Genomic DNA, 19564 nt, shown 5'->3' with positions numbered 1-19564 from the left:
CAATTTCAACTTTTATTTTAGTTTCAGGGTGTACCTGTGCAGGTTTGTTACATGGGTATATTGTGGGATGCTGAGGTTTAGGGTACGAATGATCCTATCACCCAGGAAGTGAGCATTGTGCTGGCTGGTTTTTGTGTGTGTGTGTGTGTAAGATGGAGTCTTGCTCTGTTGCCCAGGCTAGAGTGCAGTGGCGCCATCTCGGCTCACTGCAAGCTCCACCTCCCGGGTTCACGCCATTCTCCTGCCTCAGTCTCCTGGGTAGCTGGGACTGCAGGCGCCTGCCACCACAACCGGCTATTTTTTGTATTTTTAGTAGAGACGGGGTTTCACCGTGTTAGCCAGGATCCGATCTCCTGACCTCGTGATCCGCCCGCCTCGGCCTCCCAAAGTGCTTGGATTACAGGCGTGAGCCACTGCACCTGTGCCGGACAGTTTTCCAGCCCTTATCCCCTCCCTCTCTTCTGCCTCTAGTAGTCCCCAGTGTCGACTGCTCTGTCTTTATGTCCACGTGTACCCAATGTTTAGCTCCCACTTTAAGTGAGAACATGTGGTATTTGGTTTTCTGTTCCTGTGTTAATTTGCATGGGATAATACAATGCACAAAAGTTTAAAATTAAATGCAAAAACACAGCATAGGGGAAGCACCTTCATTTGGAAACAAAAAGACTATTCTTTAGCCAAAATGATGACTATTCAACAACTTCCAAATTCACAAATGAAAACAAATTCAAAGATTAGACGACTGGATAATACTTGAGCAGTAAAGCAGATTAAGAACTAGTCAAGTTTCTAAAATGTTTATGTTTGGGAAGAAAAATATACCTTCAAGACTTGCTGAATCTACTTCATTTCTAAGCAGTACAAGCGTTATCTTTCCTCTGTCATAAATCAGAGCATTGGAAATGGAGTCAAATGCCACATTTAGATTTCAACCCTCGGTGACTAAATATTTCTTGAGCCTCTCCATTGTTCAGCAAGTTGCACAGATTTCTGCCTCCAAAATGTCCCATTCCTTCCTGTCTTCGTCTATTCAGGCTGCTATAATAGAATACTATGGACTGGGTAGCTTATACTATAGCAACAAACATTTATTTCTCATAGTTCGGAAGCCCGAGAAGTCTAAGATCAAGACACTGGCAGACTCAGTGTCTGGTAAAGGCCAGTTTCCTTGTTCATAGATAGTTGTCATCCTGCTTGTCATCACATGGAGGAAGGAGTGAGGGTGCTCTCTGGGGTCTCTTTTATAAGGGCACTAATCCCTTATAATCACTTCCCAAAGGCCCCACCTCCAAATACCATCACACATCAAATACCATTCTCTTTCTAATCTCAAAGCCATGGCCTTAGTTCATTTGCTTATCTCTAAATGCCTCCTAACCTCTTTGCCAACACACTCTTTCTCTGTAGTGACCTTCTTCACACCACCAAATCTCAGACACATTTGATTATGCTTCTTATCAACTGAAAGAGATGCCACAGAATAAAATTTAAATTTCTTAAAGTAGCACCCAGGGCCTGCATGATCTGGTCCTCTCAACCTCACCATTCCTCCTTCCTCTCCCATCATATCCATCCCACAGACTTACATGGCTTTGCATATTCTAGTATTATGGCCTATAATTTACCCTCCTCCCCAACAGCTGAAATGCTACTGGATCCTCTAAAGCTCAAGTCAAATGCCACTCTCCTCCCTGAATTGTTTTCTCCCCAGTGAGATATTTCCCTTCTCTGTGCCCACCTGTACTTCCTTTGAATTGTTGCTATAGTATAGTTCTCAGGTTTGTGTTGGAGTCTGTTAACTTACAAAAATGTCTATCTTCACCACTAAGGTTTTTGTCTGGTTCACATATGCTTCCCTTAAAATACTGAAAACTTATCAAGCTATGAATATGGCAGCCATTCAAATAATATGGACCTCTTTTCTACAAGTTTTCATTCTAATAAAGAAAATTATATATATATCCAAAATAAAATTAGGAGGTGAATTTTATGGTATGTGAATTATATCTCAAAAAAATAACTCTAGGGTAAGTGGTATATGAAAGGTAATTTAGAAATTCTTTTAGCCAACCCAGTACCATCCTCTTTGATGGTTCTGTTTTTTTATGAAGGTAAATATAACTTTGGATTAGCTAAAAAAAAAAAAATTGGGAATTGATTATTCCATATTTTAAAATTATAGATATGGAGAAAAAAGTAGACCATCTTTATTGCTTAACACCTAATAAACTTATTCAAAAGACAGTTCCTACTCTCTGAAACCCATGGAAAGGATCATCATAGAGGTTTCTTCAGCTTCTCTAGATCATCCTCCACAAAATCAAGTGTTAAAAAAAATTAGACTCACCCATTAGTTATCAAATATAGGATCACAAACCACCTCCTGATTTCTACCTGGACAAGAAAAGCATCTTAACCTGGCCTCTTTAAGCAAAGCAGGCTGAATTAGGTTGAGTGCGGTAATTCTTGTTTCATCCAACTTTCTACTGGGAAAACAGTTCTGTTTCAGAAATAAGGTCCACATAAGTTATTTTAGTTATTCTTCTATACATCTGAATGTGCTCATACATATTTTTTCCTGGTATTTTTAAAAACTTGAGACATAATTCACATACCATAAAATTTACTAATAATTGTACATTTCAGTGGTTTTCAGTATATTCACAATGTTGCACAACCATCACCACTATGTAGTTCCAGAACTTTTTCATCACCTTTCCTTTTCAAAAGGAAACCTAGTACCCATTAAGCTTCCACCCCCCATTTCCCCCTTCCTGCAGCTCCTGACAACCACTCATCTCCTTTCTGTCTCTATAAATGTCTACTCTAGACATTTCATGTAAGTGGAACCATATAATATGCGGCCTTGTGTATCTGGCTTTTTTACTTAGCATGTTTTCAAGGTTCATTTATAATATAAAATGCATCAGTACTTCATTCCTTTTTATGACTGCATAATATCCCACTGTACGGATACCGCATTTGTCTATGCATTTGTCAGTTGATAGGCATATGGGTTGCTTCCATTTTTTGGCTATTATGAATAATGTTGCTATGGTCACTGGTGTACAAGTTTTTTGAGGGAACACGTTTCCAATTCTCTTGGGTATATACCTATAAGAAGTGCTGGATCATAAACTGTTACCATTTTTAACCACGTTAACTCTGAGGAACAGCCAGATTGTTCCATTTTTAAAGGGCAGTAACAACACTATTTTTATTTTCACATTTTGATTAAAATAAAATTGTTCAATCCCTAGAGAAAACGGTTTCCTTTAGGACTAAGTGTCCTTAGCAGTTAAAGTAAATTCAAGGTTTTATAAGATAAATTAAATCCCTTCAAAGCATAAAGATATATAGAAATACCTCAAACCCATATTAGAGCAAAGCTTATTCTAGTCATCAAAGGGATTAAATATGCATCCATTTAAAAAATGGAGAAGGGGCCGGGCACAGTGGCTCACACCTGTAATCCCAGCACTTTGCGAGGCCGAGGTGGGCAGATCACGAGGTCAGGAGATCGAGACCATCCTGGCCAACACAGTGAAACCCCGTCTCTACTAAAAATACAAGAAAAAAAAAATTAGCCGGGCGTGGCGGCGGGTGCCTGTAGTTGCAGCTACTCGGGAGGCTGAGGCAGGATAATGGCGTGAACCTGGGAGGCAGAGCTTGCAGTGAGCTGAGATGGTGCCACTGTACTCCAGCCTGGGCGACAGAGCGAGACTCCGTCTCAAGAAAACAAAAAAAAAAAAAAAAAAAAAAAAGAGAAGGAAAATGACAACTCCCAAGTTTATATAGTCAGCCTATAATTATGCACTGATCTCTCCTCATAGCAACTTCCAAATAGATGTCTAATAGACATTTCAAATGAATGACTCAAACTGAACTCTTACTCTCTCCCATTCTCCAAACTGCTCCTCCTTTTTGCCTAGTTTTGCCTAGGCCCAAAACCTTGGTGTCAAATTTGATTCCTCTCTCTCAACATATACCCCCATATTCTAGTTAGAAAATCCTATTGATTCTATCTTTAAAATATATCCAGAATCCAATAAATTCTCACCACCTCTACCAGATACATCTCTCACCAAGAGTATTCCATTGACCTCCTAAGTAGTCTCCCTGTATCTACACTTGCTCACTATGGTCTAGTCTCAAAACACAGCCAAAAGAAAACCTTTAAAACATATGTCAGATTGTGCCACACCTCTGTTTGAAGCTATCCAGTGGATTCCCATTACCCCCACCTCAATTCTGCTTCATCCATGCCAGTTATGCTTGGGCCTCAGGGCCTTTGGTTTCTTGCTTTCTCTGCCTGCAATGTTCTTCCCCCCAGACATCCATCCACATGCATGCTCTCTCACCTTCTTCAAGTTTTTGCCCACAGGTCACCTTCTCTGTGAGAACCTTTCCTGGCTGCTATTTAAGTCTGCAATTACCCCCAAACACTCCCTTAGTCTTCCTTCCCTGCTCTATATTGCTCCATAACATTTATCACTAACATGACATATACTTTATTTCTATTTACTCCCAAGAATATAAACTCCATTAGGGCAGGAGGTTTTGTCTGTTTTGCGTACTGTCAAATTCCCAGCACTTAGAACAGAACCTGACACATAATAATTGCTCAATAAATATTTGAATGAATAAATGAATAAAGGATGCACTGAGTTGCTCAAAAAAATAAGGGCTAAACAGGTCACAAACAAATATTTATGAGGAACTAGTATTACTACATCTAACTTTCAGATGAGAGTGGAAAGCATTTATGGAAAAAGATACCACAATGTTTCTACAGTTTGCTTTAGGAAAAGTTGCTATTCCTGCTCATTTCATGTATTTTGGAAAGAATCTGTCCTTTGCCAAAGCCTCTTAGCTTCCAGACAGCTGAAACAAACGCTGGGAGTTGACAAGCTCCTGGGGTAATGATGTCCTTCTCTTAAGTGCCACATATACATAGAGCCAAGGACTTTCATGGTCTTCAATCTTCTATTAGCCCCATTCCCAGGATCTTCACACAGTACAATCAGGTTTCTTGGCCACTCTCCAAGTAAACCTACAAACTGGTGAACTCGGCTTCTTCAGAAACATAATCACAGCACCTTCAAGCACAGATGAATCCGTATTTTATATAAAAGAAAACTAAAGAAAACAAAGTTACTTGTTCAAAATGTCTTGAATAGAGTTACACTAAGTATTTTTCAAATAGTGAGGGATAAACATGACAAGTCTGAGTGAGAGAACTGAGACACTTTGGAACAAACCTTCTAAAATCTGAAAACAGACAATGTTATTTTACAAAAATTTTAAGTGAAATGGTCATATCTCATATCAACTCAATCCATCCATCATCCACATATTAGATTTAAAAGTTATATTAACAGACATTGACAGAATATGCTCTAGCATTAGGCAAACAAAGTAAATGATAGACAAATACAGATTTTTAAAAATGTACACCTCTTCCCCAAAATGAGGCCTTCCTTGTCTAGTGTTGGGAATGATGAGAATTCCTAAAGTCTTTCTGTTAATACTAACTTTCCTAAGCATTACTGCCTTCAAAACAGAAGTATACGGATATTCCTATAAAACCAGTAATTTTCATATTGAGTTAAGAGGGAGCACTGTTAAAAGACTACATGTGACCACCACCGCCACTCCATCCCCTCCCCTCACTCCTGCCATATTCTAATGTATTTCCTAGGGAGGCCAGTCCTTGGCACCATTACAAATAAGTCTTCGCCGTAGCCATTAAATGCCTTATAGTGGCAAGCTACTGTGAACCACTATTATAAACTATCTCCCATTGTGCTACAGAAAAAAGAATCATTTTCATGGACGTAATTTTTGGCCAAAATCCTTTCCATCTTCTCCACTTAATGAAATCTTAACTCCTTAAAGGTCCATCCTTGTTCTTTCCTGTGAGGCCTTTTCTGACCACTCCATCTCTTTTCTTCTTCTTTTTCTTTTTTTTGAGATGAAGCCTCACTCTTGTCACCCAGGCTGGAGTGCAATGGCATGATCTCAGCTCACTGCAACCTCCACCTCCCAGGTTCAAGCAATTCTCCTGCCTCAGCCTCCTCCCAAGTAGCTGGGATTACAGGCACCTGCCACCACGCCTGGCTAATTTTTGTATTTTTAGTAGAGATGGGGTTTCACCATGTTGGCCATGCTAGTCTTGAACTCCTGACCTCGAGGGATTCGCCCACCTCGGCCTCCCAAAAGTGCTGGGATTACAGGTGTGAGCCACCGCGCCCAGCCCACTCCATCTCTTTTCTTGACCAGTTGACCTGTAGCATTTGTTTTCTGTATCTGTCATCTGGCATTCATCACACAGTGGCAAGTAACATCTTTTGCATTGTCTTAGTTATTGCTGACCATTCCTATGTTTGACTGGAAAGTCACAGTCTCAACGAGTGATGTATCTCAGCCTATGGGGATTTTCTGGAAGACACATATTAAAGTATAATTCCTTACAGATAAAGGAGAAGGGCAGAAGCCCTAAGGGTGACTGGGTTAAGAATACACAGCACAATCATCACTGAACTGCAATTTTAGAAGCTTTTGGTTATACCAAAACAATGATCCCCAACCTTTTTAAACAAGATACCTTTTATGGTCAAAACGTGTTAACAAACTAGACCATTACTCATAATAATAGTCAGGTATTAAATATCCCTTAATTTAAAGAATACATGGATTCAATGAAGTTTTAGTACATACATGTAAGGTATGGTACTTATTCAGTATACAGAACGTACTTGGTATGTACAAAAAGTTGAGGTTTCCCCAGGACCTCAGGCTGGCACATGGTTTAATTTTATTGTACTGTGGACATGGATTATTATTGCCATATTGAAAAGCACTACCACCTAAAAATATTTAGGAGGAAGTAATATACATATATTATATATATAAAAAACAAATCCCCACTCTCCTACAAAAAATAAACCCAGCCAAAAAACTCTTCAGTAACTCCTCCCATGAAGGGTATATTTTAAGCACATGCCCCAATGTGAAACAATTCACTTCATGTTTCACTAATAAACTTTTCTTGTGGTTTTAAATATAGCAGAAGGAACAAAAGTTAACATAGACAAAATCAAATAGAAAACATTTGGAAGTTCATCTCATGTATACGTCCTGATTCTAGTGAAATCTCAATCCTATTTACCCATTTTACCACTCTCTTAAAAACAACAACAATAACAAAAAAACCAAGAACCCCAGCATCAGTATTTTCCAGCCAAGGCAAAAATATCATTCTAATCTTGGTTCAACTCTTCTGTGCAGCCGCCAACAAAAATAAACATAAATAAATCAGCAGTATAGCACAGTGCTTAAGGGTATTAGCCCTGACCTCAAATCTTGGCTCTGTCCTTTATTAACAGTATGATCTTGGGCAAGTTACTTCACTAAACTTTGGATAATTTACGTGGAGTGCTTAAAATGATCCTTGGCAGGTTTTAAAGGCTAATAAAAATAGTTACTAATTAAGTAATTATATATAATAGATACAAATATATAACAATCAAGTGTATTTTTATGGCAACAATTTCGAAGCTTCCTTTCAATTCATATTTTCAAAGTTCTTTCTTGTCTGGCTTTGACAAGCCTATTCCAGATACCTTAAACCTCCAACTGACCTATAACTAGTTCTACTACCTCTAGTTCTTTTTTTTTTTTTTTTTTTTTTTTTTTTGAGACAGAGACTGGCTCTGTCGCCAGGCTGGAGCGCAGTGGCGCGATCTCGGCTCACTAAAACCTCCGCGGTTCAAGTGATTCTCCTGCCTCAGCCTCCCAAGTAGCTGGGACTACAGATGTGCGCCACAACGCCCAGCTAATTTTTGTATTTTTAGTAGAGACGGTTTCACCATGTTGCCCAGGATGGTCTCGATCTCTTGACCTCGTGATCCACCAGCCTCGGCCTCCCAAAGTGCTGGGATTAGAGGCGTGAGCCACCACGCCCAGCCATACTACCTCCAGTTCTACCCATGGCTGCTACTACAGAAAGATTTTGGAAAACAGGGAAAGAAAAAACAAAAACCAGGAAACCACTACCATACACCAAAACAACAAAATCTACTTTGAAACAGTGAATTTACTCAAGTAGGAATCATTGCCTTAGAAAATGAGACAAAAAGCGCAGGAGAAAAAAAAATCGAAGTATTCAAGTATTCTTAAAATCCTTACCTCCAGTTAGGCAAATGGTGTGTTTGCTGATTCTAAGTCCAAGCAGATTTGAACATCATTATTGTCTGCAGGAGCCATCAATAACCAACCAGACCTGCTATTGAAAGACTTCTCTCATTAAAATAATTTTCTTTACCACTTAATTTCACCACTACTCGGCTGTTTTTAATAACTTCTTAAGGTTTTTAAACAACTTCTTAAGGTTTCTCTTTTCCCATGCATTCCAACAAGTACTGAATTAGTTCATCATCATGTGTTTAGGCCTCCTGCTGGGAAGCATAATTAAAATTAAGCAGGCAACAATTCCACTTGGTATTAAGATCCTGTCAAATCCTCCAAATGAAGCTGGGCCTGGTTTCTCCAGGAACTGGCTGAGAGTTCTGTAAGGAAAACAGGAGCTGCTCAACTTGATGCTGGCCATTCAGTAGATGGCACTCTTCCCTTTGAGCCCAAATTAAACAGCCCCAAGAAGTATGTTCTGTTACATTCAGGTGTGACACAAAGCAGGGGTTCTCTCTTCAAAGCACTTAACTGATAGTCACAATTCCTCCTGAAATGCTGATTGGTCAAGGCAGACACTCTAAAAGAGCACAGGGACGTTTAGATTATAAGACATCAAACAATATAAAATCATCTAACTTAAGTGATTACCAATTAATCAGCTTCTCAGAGGTTATTACTATCTCAAGCAAATACACCGTTCTTATTCAGGCATAAAATGTTCCTTCCCTATTATATTCTGCTATGACAGCCTTTTTGTGGCTAGTGACCAGACCCTCGGTCTATCACATGTTTTACTAAGGTATTTAGTGATGGCAAAGTGCTTAGAGAACTACGATTTTATCATTATCAACATTCACCATGACAGATGAAGTAAAGGATGTATTACTTTCAGCGTTTTTAAGTGAAATAAATGTGATGCCCACTTAAAAAAAAAAATCAAACATTCTAATACGAAAATCACTGATCTAGTTTTGCAACAAGTATTTTTAAAGTAATGAATTTCTAATTCATTGATAACGTGTACTTTACTCTAATAAATAATAGCTTCCAATTATTAAATGTTGAGTAAGGTTTGTCACACTTCTATTTTGAAAATCTTTATTTGAAATTTAAGAAGCAGACAGTTGTGGAGAAAGAAAAAAATTCCTTTTAGTGCAACCTCCAGTTGAAAGCTAAAATTTTAAGCAATCAGATAGAATTCACCTTAAAAATTCTACCTTCCCATCCTGGCCAACATGGTGAAACCCCATCTCTACTAAAAATACAAAAAATTAGCTGGGCATGGTGGCGCATGCCTGTAATCCCAGCTACTCGGGAAGTTGAGGCAGGAGAATCACTTGAACCAGGGAGTCGGAGGTTGCACTGAGCAGAGATTATGCCACTGCACTCTAGCCTGGCGACAATGCGAGACTCCGTTTCAAAAAAAATTCTACCTTCCCTTAGGAAAGTGAACTCAACTCTGACAATAAAAACTGTAAAAGGCCACGTGCGATGGCTCACGCCTGTAATCCCAGCACTTTGGGAGGCCGAGGCAGGTGGATCACCTAAGGTCGGGAGATCGAGACCAGCCTGACCAACATGGAGAAACCCCCATCTCTACTAAAAATACAAAATGAGTCAGGCGTGGTGGCATATGCCTGTAATCCCAGATAAGAAGGCTGAAGCAGGAGAATAGCTTGAACCCGGGAGGCAGAGGTTGTGGTGAGCTGAGAATCGCGCCGTTGCACTTCAGCCTGGGCAACAATAGTAAAAAAAACTCTGTCTCAAAAGAAAAAAAAAAAAAACAATAAAAGACAGGCAAAGTAAGAGGTATACTGTTTTTACCTTTAAAAAGTTGGCTGTGGAAGGCCAGGCACAGTGGCTCATGCCTGTAATTCCAGCACTTTGGGAGGCCAAGGCAGGCACATCACGAGGTCAGGAGATCAAGACCATCCTGACTAACATGGTGAAACCCCATCTCTACTAAAAATACAAAAAAATTAGCCGGGCGAGGTGGCGGGCACCTGTAGTCTCAGCTACTTGGGAAGCTGAAGCAGGAGAATGGCGTGAACCCAGGAGGTGGAGCTTGCAGTGAGCGGAGATTGCGCCACTGCACTCCAGCCTGGGAGACAGAGCGAGACTCCACCTCAAAAAAAAAAAGAAAAAAAAAAGTTGGCTGTGGAAATAAGGAATACGAACAATGCATCAACTTCATTGCAAATCCCTTTCTACCTCCCATTTGTGCAGCTCAGGCAATGAAGCATTCCACTCATCCAAGGCACTTATGCCCAATCACAACTCCATTTGAGTTCTGACCATTGCCCTTTTCCAATCACTTCCTTAGATATTAAAAGGCTGATCTTTTAGAATTTTTTTTGTCATGTATTAAGATAAATGAGAAGAGAAGTCACAATGTAGCTAACAATTGCTCACTCTAACTTCTTAGGGCGTAAAAGTGGAGTGTTCTTAAAAGTTCCTGGGGAGGCCCTGACTTCCAAATATGCTTCCTTAGATATAGCAAGTAAGCCTAACTATCTTCTCCAGCAGGATGAGTAAACCCATCTTTCTGCTATAGCATTTAGTCATTCTAGCAAATCAAAAGATGATAGATGAGGATACTGTATGGAAAAGGAAAACGGAAATGCTGTCCTTGCTAGGGATGAGCTGAGCCATTGTGGAAGAACTGCACAGAAACACTGCTGATGGTGATGAAGACATACACCGAGTTCCCATGATACTAAAAACTCAGTACCTCTCCAACCTGATTGCTTTTACATTGTTTGAGTTCCACCTCCTCTAGCAGGTAACCAACAAACAGCCATGGGAGCAGAGTTAAACAGACTGAGTCACTCACATCAGCACTCTCCTCTTCCATTACATCTAAAAAGGTGAGCACTTCCCTTGGTGAGGGAGGGGAAAGAAATCACAAGAATAAATTTAAAGAGGTATGGGAGCTTAAAACAATAATTTCATGTATATTACCTGGAGTTAGGTTATCCTGCTTAATCCATTGCTTGCATTAACATATCTGTGATTACTGTTATTTTATTGTTTCATTAATATAGTATACTTCTTGAGACACTGGTTTTAAAGACATTATGTTACTGTCCTTAAATTTCTCAGAAGTGTTTTTACCCCCTAGCTGGTTGAGGGAAATGTTTATCCTATGGAAATCGCATATGCCCACTGCAGAAAAAATGAGTTTCATAACCCTAGATTAAAACCATAGCCTTGGCCGGGTGCAGTGGCTCACACCTGTAGTCCCAGCACTTCGGGTGGCCAACTGGGGAGGATCACCTGAGGGTCAGGAGTTCAAGACCAGCCTGGCCAACATGACGAAACCCCATCTCTACTAAAAATAAAAAAATGAGCTGAGCGTGGTGGCAGGCACCTGTAATCCCAGCTACTCAGGAGGCTGAGGCAGAACAATCACTTGAACCCAGAAGGTAGAGGCTGCAGTGAGCCGAGATCACACCACTGCCCTCCTGCCTGGATGACAGAGAGAGACTCCATCTCAAAACAAAACAAAACAAAAAAAACCATAGCCTTGAAGAGACAGTCATCTTAAATGCCAGTTAATGTACTGCGTACAAACCTATCTCCTCAGGCCCATTTTCATTGAAAGAAAAAAAAAAGTAAACATAACATATGGTGCTGATGCAGATCAGTCTGACATCAAATAAAGGCTCAATTTAGATCTAACCTTATCTTAAAGATATAAACAAGGCCTGTGGCTCACGCCTGTAGTCCCAGCTACCTGGGAGGCTGAGGTGGGAGGATGGCTTGAGCCCAGGAGTTCGAGACCAGCCTGGGCAACAAAGTGAGAGCTGTCTCAAAAATACAAAAAAAGAAAAAAAAAAAGATAAACATATGCCAAAGCCTATACATCTTGTACAATAACGGTTCAGCTTTTAGCAGAGTTAAACTAAGCAATATTATCTTCAAGAAATAAACTTACAAGAACAGTAAGCCTTTTAAAATCAAAGATAGGTTTCATCCATTTTATACCTTTTGGTGATCATGCTACTATTATTTGGATTATGCTAGACAACTCTGAAAGCCACATTCATTCTTTAAGGTTTCTAGGATACTCTAAATTTATTCCTTCAGTGCAGTTAAGTAATGTCCTAGAAGCCTGAAAGGGATTTTTAATGCAGCTTTTCAAACATACTCAACCAAAAACAGTTTAAGGAAACAAGAGGCTCTGATTCTCATTATCTGTGCTACCATCTAATACTTTAAGTTGAATAGTACTTTTTAAATATTTAACATGTTTTCAACTGTGCAATTAATTCAATTTTGAACTTTAAAACTGGTCCAGATATTCAGCAACATTAAAATATACATGAAATAAATAAAAGATCCACAAACCGTTTTTCTCCAACACTTTTTTTCCCACATAAAGGTATTACTCTATGCATACTGTTGGTACTCAATAAATATTAATACACTAGGTGAATAATTTCTAACTTTACCTAAAAGGAAGAGAATCCCTCAAGTAGCATGGTTTGACATACACATACATACACACACATGTCCATAATTAGCAACTGCTAGAATAAAAAATAATTATATTAATCTAAGGGATAACAGACTTTTTCTTTCAAGCAACAGCCAAGGAAAGACTTCTAACCTGTACGTTTTAGAGAGGATTTTTGATATATACAATCCATTACAGTAAAAAAAATTAACAGTAAAAATTTGAGACTATCTTGGCATTTGGCCAAGAGAACTGAATCTCCAGCAGAACCTGAAAGACCTCATAACAATCTCACCTATAAATACTCTGGCATGGACCCCCAGTTCAAACTATAGAGTATTAACAAAGACACAATGTACTAAGGTACTCATTTTGAATCTCAATGACATGACAATCTATGACTGTCCAATTAATTTTAAATTGGGTTTAAATAATTTCAAATAGGTCTATGTTTAAAAGGAAGAACAGCACTCGATTAGATATTTAAAGTTTTTTTAAAAATTCAAGCTCTACATATTTAAATTTTCAAAGGACTCTGAAAAGCACTAATTATAACAAAAACAGTGTTTAGTGTGAGAAACAGATTAGTAACCTGTGTCTTCAATAAAGCTTGCACTTTGTCAATTCAACGCATGCTTGTTTTTTTGTTTTTTTTTGAGACGGAGTCTTGCTCTGTCGCCCAGGCTGGAGTGCAGTGGCACGATCTCGGCTCACTGCAAGCTCCGCCTCCCGGGTTCACGCCATTCTCCTGCCTCAGTCTCCCAAGTAGCTGGGACTACAGGCGCCCGCCACCACACCCAGCTAATTTTTTGTATTTTTAGTGGAGACGAGGTTTCACCGTGTTAGCCAGGATGGTCTCGATCTCCTGACCTCATGATCCGCCCACCTCGGCCTCCCAAAGTGCTGGGATTACAGGCGTGAGCCACCGCGCCCGGCATTTTTTTCCTAACATTACATTGCACTAAGTTGTCAAAGGACATATAATCTATCTACAATGATTCTAAACATTACTTAAAACAGCTCCTAATTTAGTTTATAATTAATTTGTTTGACATACCAACGACATATCAACTACAATGGTGAAGCACCAACACACAGTTCCTTGAGGAATGTGAATGACAAAGTATAAGCCACAAGTTAAATTTTTCCATTTACGGTTCATTTTAGGAAGCAACTCAGGTGGTATTTAGAACAAACAAGTTAAAAATTTATCTCAGGTTGATATGATGTTGGTAATCAGAATGGTGATAAGGTTTACTGATTTACTGCAGAACTGGAATCTCCAATGGAAATTAGTGCCCTCTGGGCCACCTGGGGCCCTACATAGCTGGTAAGCTTAAAAAAAAAAAAAAGACTTTAGTATCTTTAGTAATTAGAAAGACAGCATGCTCTAGCACAAACTCCAGCACCCTAAACACATGTCATATATCAAAAGAGAATACTCTTTCAACGTCAAAAGGTGACCGTATTTAATGTAGGTTAACCATCACTCTTTAGATTTAAGCACAACTTGGTGGTATTAATACCAGAGGATGTGGTTAAACAAGACAAGAGCACCTGATAGTCTTGGGAATACCATGAAGACTTCTCATTGGTTTGCAATCATTTCCATGAGCTCAATAGCAACAAGGGGCAGTGGTTACATGGGCTCACTCTGGGTTCAGAACCAACCTGTGTCACCTAATATCACTACACCTTGGGGAGATACTTATCCTCTCCATCCCTCTGTTTAGTCACTGGGTTGCTGGAAGGACTAAGTAAATTAAATCATATAAAACTCTTAGTGCCTGGCACAGAGGTTAGGCACACAAATATTGGCTATCACAAACATCTGCTGAGTCTTCACATGCTGGGTAGCATGATATAACAGCCTTCAAAACGATATGTCACTTTATATACTGATAATGATAAACACATAAAGCACTGAGTACAAACCTTATTCTAAGCACTTTACACATAACTCAGTTAAGCTAAAGTTCTGATGTGACTGTTCCCCAACACACTACACAGTTTGTTCAGAGCCGGGTTTCTATGCTTTTATGTGATTTCTTCCCTCAAACACTTCTTATACTCTGATGATATGCATACATGCCGCCCAGTACTGCTAACCAACTGCTTTGAAACGGGAAAGATCAATCAGCTAACCACCTGTAGGCTTACATGTGACAAAAACACTCAGACATGATAGCACTACTCCAGAAAGTCTCAAAACCTCAGAAGTTGGGCACCACCCTGTATCTAGGTTTTAGGATTGTGTTTAGGAGTCGGGCTGTTGCTGATGTTATGTTCTCTTGGTCTCAAAAGACATTCTGCTTTTACAAAGACCAGATCTACACTTTAAACATAATTGAGCAGAATTCACATTCATCCCAGCATAATATTGAAAAAAGGAGACAGCAAAGTGTATAATTTTCTCCCTTTCAGTCAATGCTTGAAACTTACATTCCGAAAATACAATCCTTCTATCAATGCAAACTATTTCCCAAGTGTCATATGATCAACTATGTCAAATGTTTACCAAACATTTCCTGACATCATATACGTAAAATGTAGCAATATCTTGAATGTCTCATAACCAACTAAAAACGCCTTCAAATTATGTTTAACATTCAAAATAGATACACCCGTTTCTTCTTTAAAAACTATTACCAACATGCCAGCACTTCTGAGCACCTTAAGTGTTAGCACAGACTGAACTCTCCAGAAAGATGAAGAGTTAAATGTAGCGGCCTTTATTTTATCCTGGTCCTCCTTCCATAAAGTTAATCTGCTCCATTTAAGCAAAGGAAAATGAGTTATAATGCAAGGACAATATAATGGAGACTTCGATATAAAAACTTTCTACAAATGCTCCATTTATAATGTTCCAGTTATTTATAGGGATAGGTAACTTAACCCTATAAATTTTACATTGTTCGAGTTCCACCTCTAGCAGGTAACCAACAAACAGCCATGGGAGCAAGTATTTATAGGGTTAAGTTAATGGGTTGGTCGCATAACTTAATTACACAAATATTTTTAACAGTCAAATATTTAACTTAAAAACGCCAAATTGCACTGTACTCTTATTTTTTTTAATCTCTAAAAACACTCTCACTAGGAGTCTTCTGAAGCCAAAATTAGGAACGTACCCGGCACTATGCAGTCAGAAGCCATTCCAAGAAAAGCTACCATTTAACACTGCTAAATCTAAAATGCTACATAATTCAACGTAAACGTGCACGCACGTGTGTGTAGCTAGTCCCATACCCCAGAATCTTATCAATTCCTTCCCCAAACTTGCATATAATCCTCCCTCAAAGCCTCTTGGTTAAGTTAAATTCCTTAACACTCTACCAGGTTAATTGCAACAGCACATGTGCCAAGGAAATTAGTGGTTTTCCTTGCGCTCCCATTTTCAACGGGCACCTACTTGCAATTAAATCTCTGCAACAAAAAAGTTCACCTGAGGCCGTTCTTGCCATTTTAAAAGAGGCCCAGATTATGCTACCTGTCTGTGGTCTTGCCTGAGCTATAATAGCATACCTCCAAAGAGGCTGGACGTGCCCCAAACACCGGCACACCAGACCTGCTGCCAACTTTGCTTGTCACCCCTAGCAGGAAGCTCAACCTAACATGTATACGTTTGTAGGGGTGGCGTGCGTTTGTAGGGGTGGCGTGTTTGTGTGTATGTATGTCTGTGTCGGGGGGTGGGGAAGCGGATTACAGGAGAAAGGTGACTGAACACTTTCAACTTGTAACAGAAGTTGTGTTTGTTTTTAATGAGGAGAAAAAAACTAAAACCAACATTCTCTCTTTCCTCCACCTTTTTTCCAAGTGCAGGAACCTCCTACTCCCCTGGAGTGCACCTTCAGGGCTTAAGGTCCCCGGGGTCACCTAAGCTATCAGCTAGCATCTGATTTTAGCACTCCTCGCCTTCCTAGGAAAAACCAGAGGACGCGCAAAGCGTCGGGCCCACACAGCGGCGCCGCAGGCCGCGCACCGCCGCCCCCAGACCCTCCCCCGCAGGTACGCTCCCCGCCGGCCTGTCGGAGGTCCCCACTCCCACCCCGGAAAAGGGTTCACCTGAGGCCGCAGAGACAGCCAATGAGAAGTCCCCTCGGCCCCGCCAGCCGCCGCTCCCCACCCCCGCGCGACCCCCGGTAGCGTCCCCGCTGCCAGCCCCCGCGCGGGTGCCCGCGTCCCGGCCTGGAGGAGAGGCAGGACGACGGCGCCTCCTCTCCCCGCAGGATTACCTCGCAGCGCGCAGCCGGCTTTGTGTTTCCCCTCCCTCCTTCTCCGCAGCCGCCCGGGCTGCAGCAGCCGCCGGATCCACCGCTGCCGCCGCCTCTTAAGCGCCGCAGAGCCCCAAAGGGTAGGGCGGGAGAAGGGGAGGGGGCTTGAGGAGGGAGGGACCTGGACGCCTAGCCCTGTGCAGCAGGAAGCGGCGACACCTGGGATGCCGACGCCTCTAGCTCTTGCTCTGTGTTTTTAAAAAAATCTAATTTAAACCCCTCTTCTTTCCCTCCCGCTCCTCACACTGGCGACCGTTACGGGCTGGCGGCTGGCGCTCTGGCGGGACTAGCCGAGCGCCCCTCGAGCGTCCCTTGGTCCCGCCCCCTAACGCCCCGCCCCTAGTTCCCCAAGCACCCTCCCCGGTCACGCCCCCAAGGTCCGCCCCTCGCAGCCCCCGACGCCTCTGGCCCCGCCTCTCAGACTCCGTAGCGTCCCGGCCCCGCCTCCTCAAGGCTTCTCCTCTGGCAGCCCCGAGCTCTCTCTGGCCCCGCCCCGAGCGCCCCTCGAGAGCCCTGGCCCCGCCCCCGCAGCTCCCTCCGCTCCCTCAAGCGCTAAGTCCGTGAAGCCGCGGCGGTGGGGGCCTGCAGGCCCGGCAGTCGGGAGGGCCTGGTTCGGGGCGGCTGCCTGGCGCCTCTTCAACGTCCTCCTCCGGCTGTGCAGCTCGAATCCACAGCGTCCCCGGAGGGCCAGAGGGGGAAACGACCCCGACAGAAATCCGACCGCGAAGGGGAGGAGGGGCGCCTCGGAAATGTCTCCCGCCTTAAATGAGCGAGCCCCCCACTCCTACTCCCGAGGCTGAGCCGCCGCTTTGAGTCAGCCTCGGCCGCCCACACTGGCTGCTGGGGCTTTAGGGGAAAGCCACTGCAAAGGTTCAACCTCCGCACGCCCCCCGTGGGGCCTGGACTTTGCTCTCAGCACAGCTGCCTTCGCGGGCGCCTAGTCCCCACAGCCCCTGCTTCACCTCCACACGGGGGGAGGGCAGGGGCTCTCGCTTCTGCTCCATTTGGACCCCTCGAGAGTCTTCACTCCCACTTTGGCTCCCGGCCTCTGAACCTTATGAGAGCTCACTTCTTTGAGGCGAGAAGTCGAGGCATCGCCAAGAACCTTCAAAATGAATGCGGGGCCGGGCAAACTTTGCAACACGCAATTGCAGGGCTGTGGATCCATCCACAGGTGACACCGGGCCGCCCACCCCCGTCGCCCAGACATGTTTCTCACCTCAACCTATTCTCGAAATAGACCTCCCAGCGGTGCACACTTTTCTCTGCCACCCACAACTTCCACGTCCCTCCTGCACCAGTACACTTGCAAGCACACCCCTCCGAGCGCCATTCTAGTGATTCACGGTCCCTTGGGCCAACCCCACCCTAACACACACAGCAAACTTCATTCCCCACCCTTATCTCCCTTCGTTTCCAAGGCACTGGCGACAATCCACTTCATTTCCTTTCCTCATCTGCAGACTCGTCCCCCTCAAATACCTCACGCCATCCCCCTCATCTTCATCCCCTCCCTCCTCCCTAAAAATGTGCTAATTAAAATGTAGTTTCCTCTTCCCACATATGAAGTGTGGAAAATGAATCTTGTCTTGGCACAAACTGTAATGTATTTATCGTTTTCTCTCTCCACTGGACTAAGGCTGTAGAAATTTTAGTCTACCACCATCTCCCATTTGCTCAAAAATCCAACCATGCCATATTATTTTTAAATAATCTTAACGAATCGTGGGGAAGTCTTCCTAGTTTGGGGGAGAAAATTGTTTAGAAGATGCTCAGCCTGACATATTATTTGGCATTTAAAAATATCTGCAGTATTTGAGAGAGATATTGGGAGTGGCTGGATATTTTCTTGCATTTAAAAAGCAAAAAAAAAAAAAAATGAAAAGCTTTGCATGCATCAAGGTTAGCCTTTTTATGAATAGCAAAAAAAGTATCCTAAGGGCATCTATCAGAATATAGTCCCCACTATATTTTGCTAGTCACAAATCTAGACACCCCCACCACCACCAAAGGAAGACAAATTAACAAAATCCATTTTAAGCGTGTCTGGTGAACAGTCTTTTCCATGATCATTCCTTTTCTAACAGTTTCTGGACAAAATAGATAGATCTCCTTACCCACCGAAGATCCAAAGCTTCCTTCTAACCAGGGTAGTAGACGTACGTGTCTGTGTCTTCTGTTCTCTAGGTGTGGATTCTGCAATGCTGCACAGAAACCCACTGCAGCCTCAGACCAACAGCAGCAGCAGCAGCAGCGGCGGCGGCGGCAGCAGCAGCAACAGCAGCATTAGCAGCAGCAGCTTCTCTCAATGCTGAGTAGTAAAGTGTTTGACTTAGCAGACTCTACAATTACCATTAGGCGCTTGCTTATAAGAGAGGAGGCGGAATCTTTCTTAAAGGAATGGGTTTTGTTTTTCCTCTCTAGTATTGCTTCATAAGAGGCAGAGAGGGTGGAATCAGAGAGTTTTGTGGACTGAGTAAATCAGTACAGCTGTGGGAGGTCAAGGTTAAAAATAACTGGGTGATTGAGGAATGGAGGCAGTGATTTTAGTGTAAGTCAATGAAATGTTAGAAGCACCAGTTTTAAAGAGCCCTGCTAATTTCAAATATTGGGGTTAGTGGCAAAATAAAGTTGTATG

General features: G+C 42.1%; 2 protein-coding genes across 7 annotated transcripts in view; one reads left to right on the top strand and one right to left on the bottom strand.

The window, feature by feature from the left end:
* Positions 1-19211, bottom strand: part of ADD3 (adducin 3) — a 128249-nt gene extending 109038 nt beyond the window's left edge. For 2 of the 6 annotated variants that reach the window (XM_050804269.1, XM_050804276.1), the window contains exon 1: positions 19044-19211. The gene's annotated coding sequence lies outside the window, so the exon portion shown is untranslated. Of the gene's footprint in view, positions 1-8190; positions 8355-16887; positions 16976-19043 lie in introns of those variants that run through there. The other 4 variants (XM_050804268.1, XM_050804275.1, XM_050804271.1 and 1 more) reach the window with 3 other exon arrangements.
* Positions 15453-19241, top strand: LOC126962278 (basic salivary proline-rich protein 2-like). The gene is made up of 4 exons (XM_050803138.1): positions 15453-15538; positions 16576-16660; positions 16799-17006; positions 19114-19241. Exons 1-4 carry the CDS (start codon positions 15453-15455, stop codon positions 19239-19241), a joined length of 507 nt encoding a protein of 168 aa, XP_050659095.1.
* Positions 19242-19564: the final 323 nt, after the last annotated feature.

The sequence above is a fragment of the Macaca thibetana genome, chromosome 9, assembly GCF_024542745.1.
Source record: "Macaca thibetana thibetana isolate TM-01 chromosome 9, ASM2454274v1, whole genome shotgun sequence".
Classification (NCBI taxonomy): Eukaryota; Metazoa; Chordata; class Mammalia; order Primates; family Cercopithecidae; genus Macaca; species Macaca thibetana.
The sequence above is the reverse complement of the archived record's forward strand: the minus strand, read 5'-3'. Positions and strand labels throughout refer to the sequence as shown.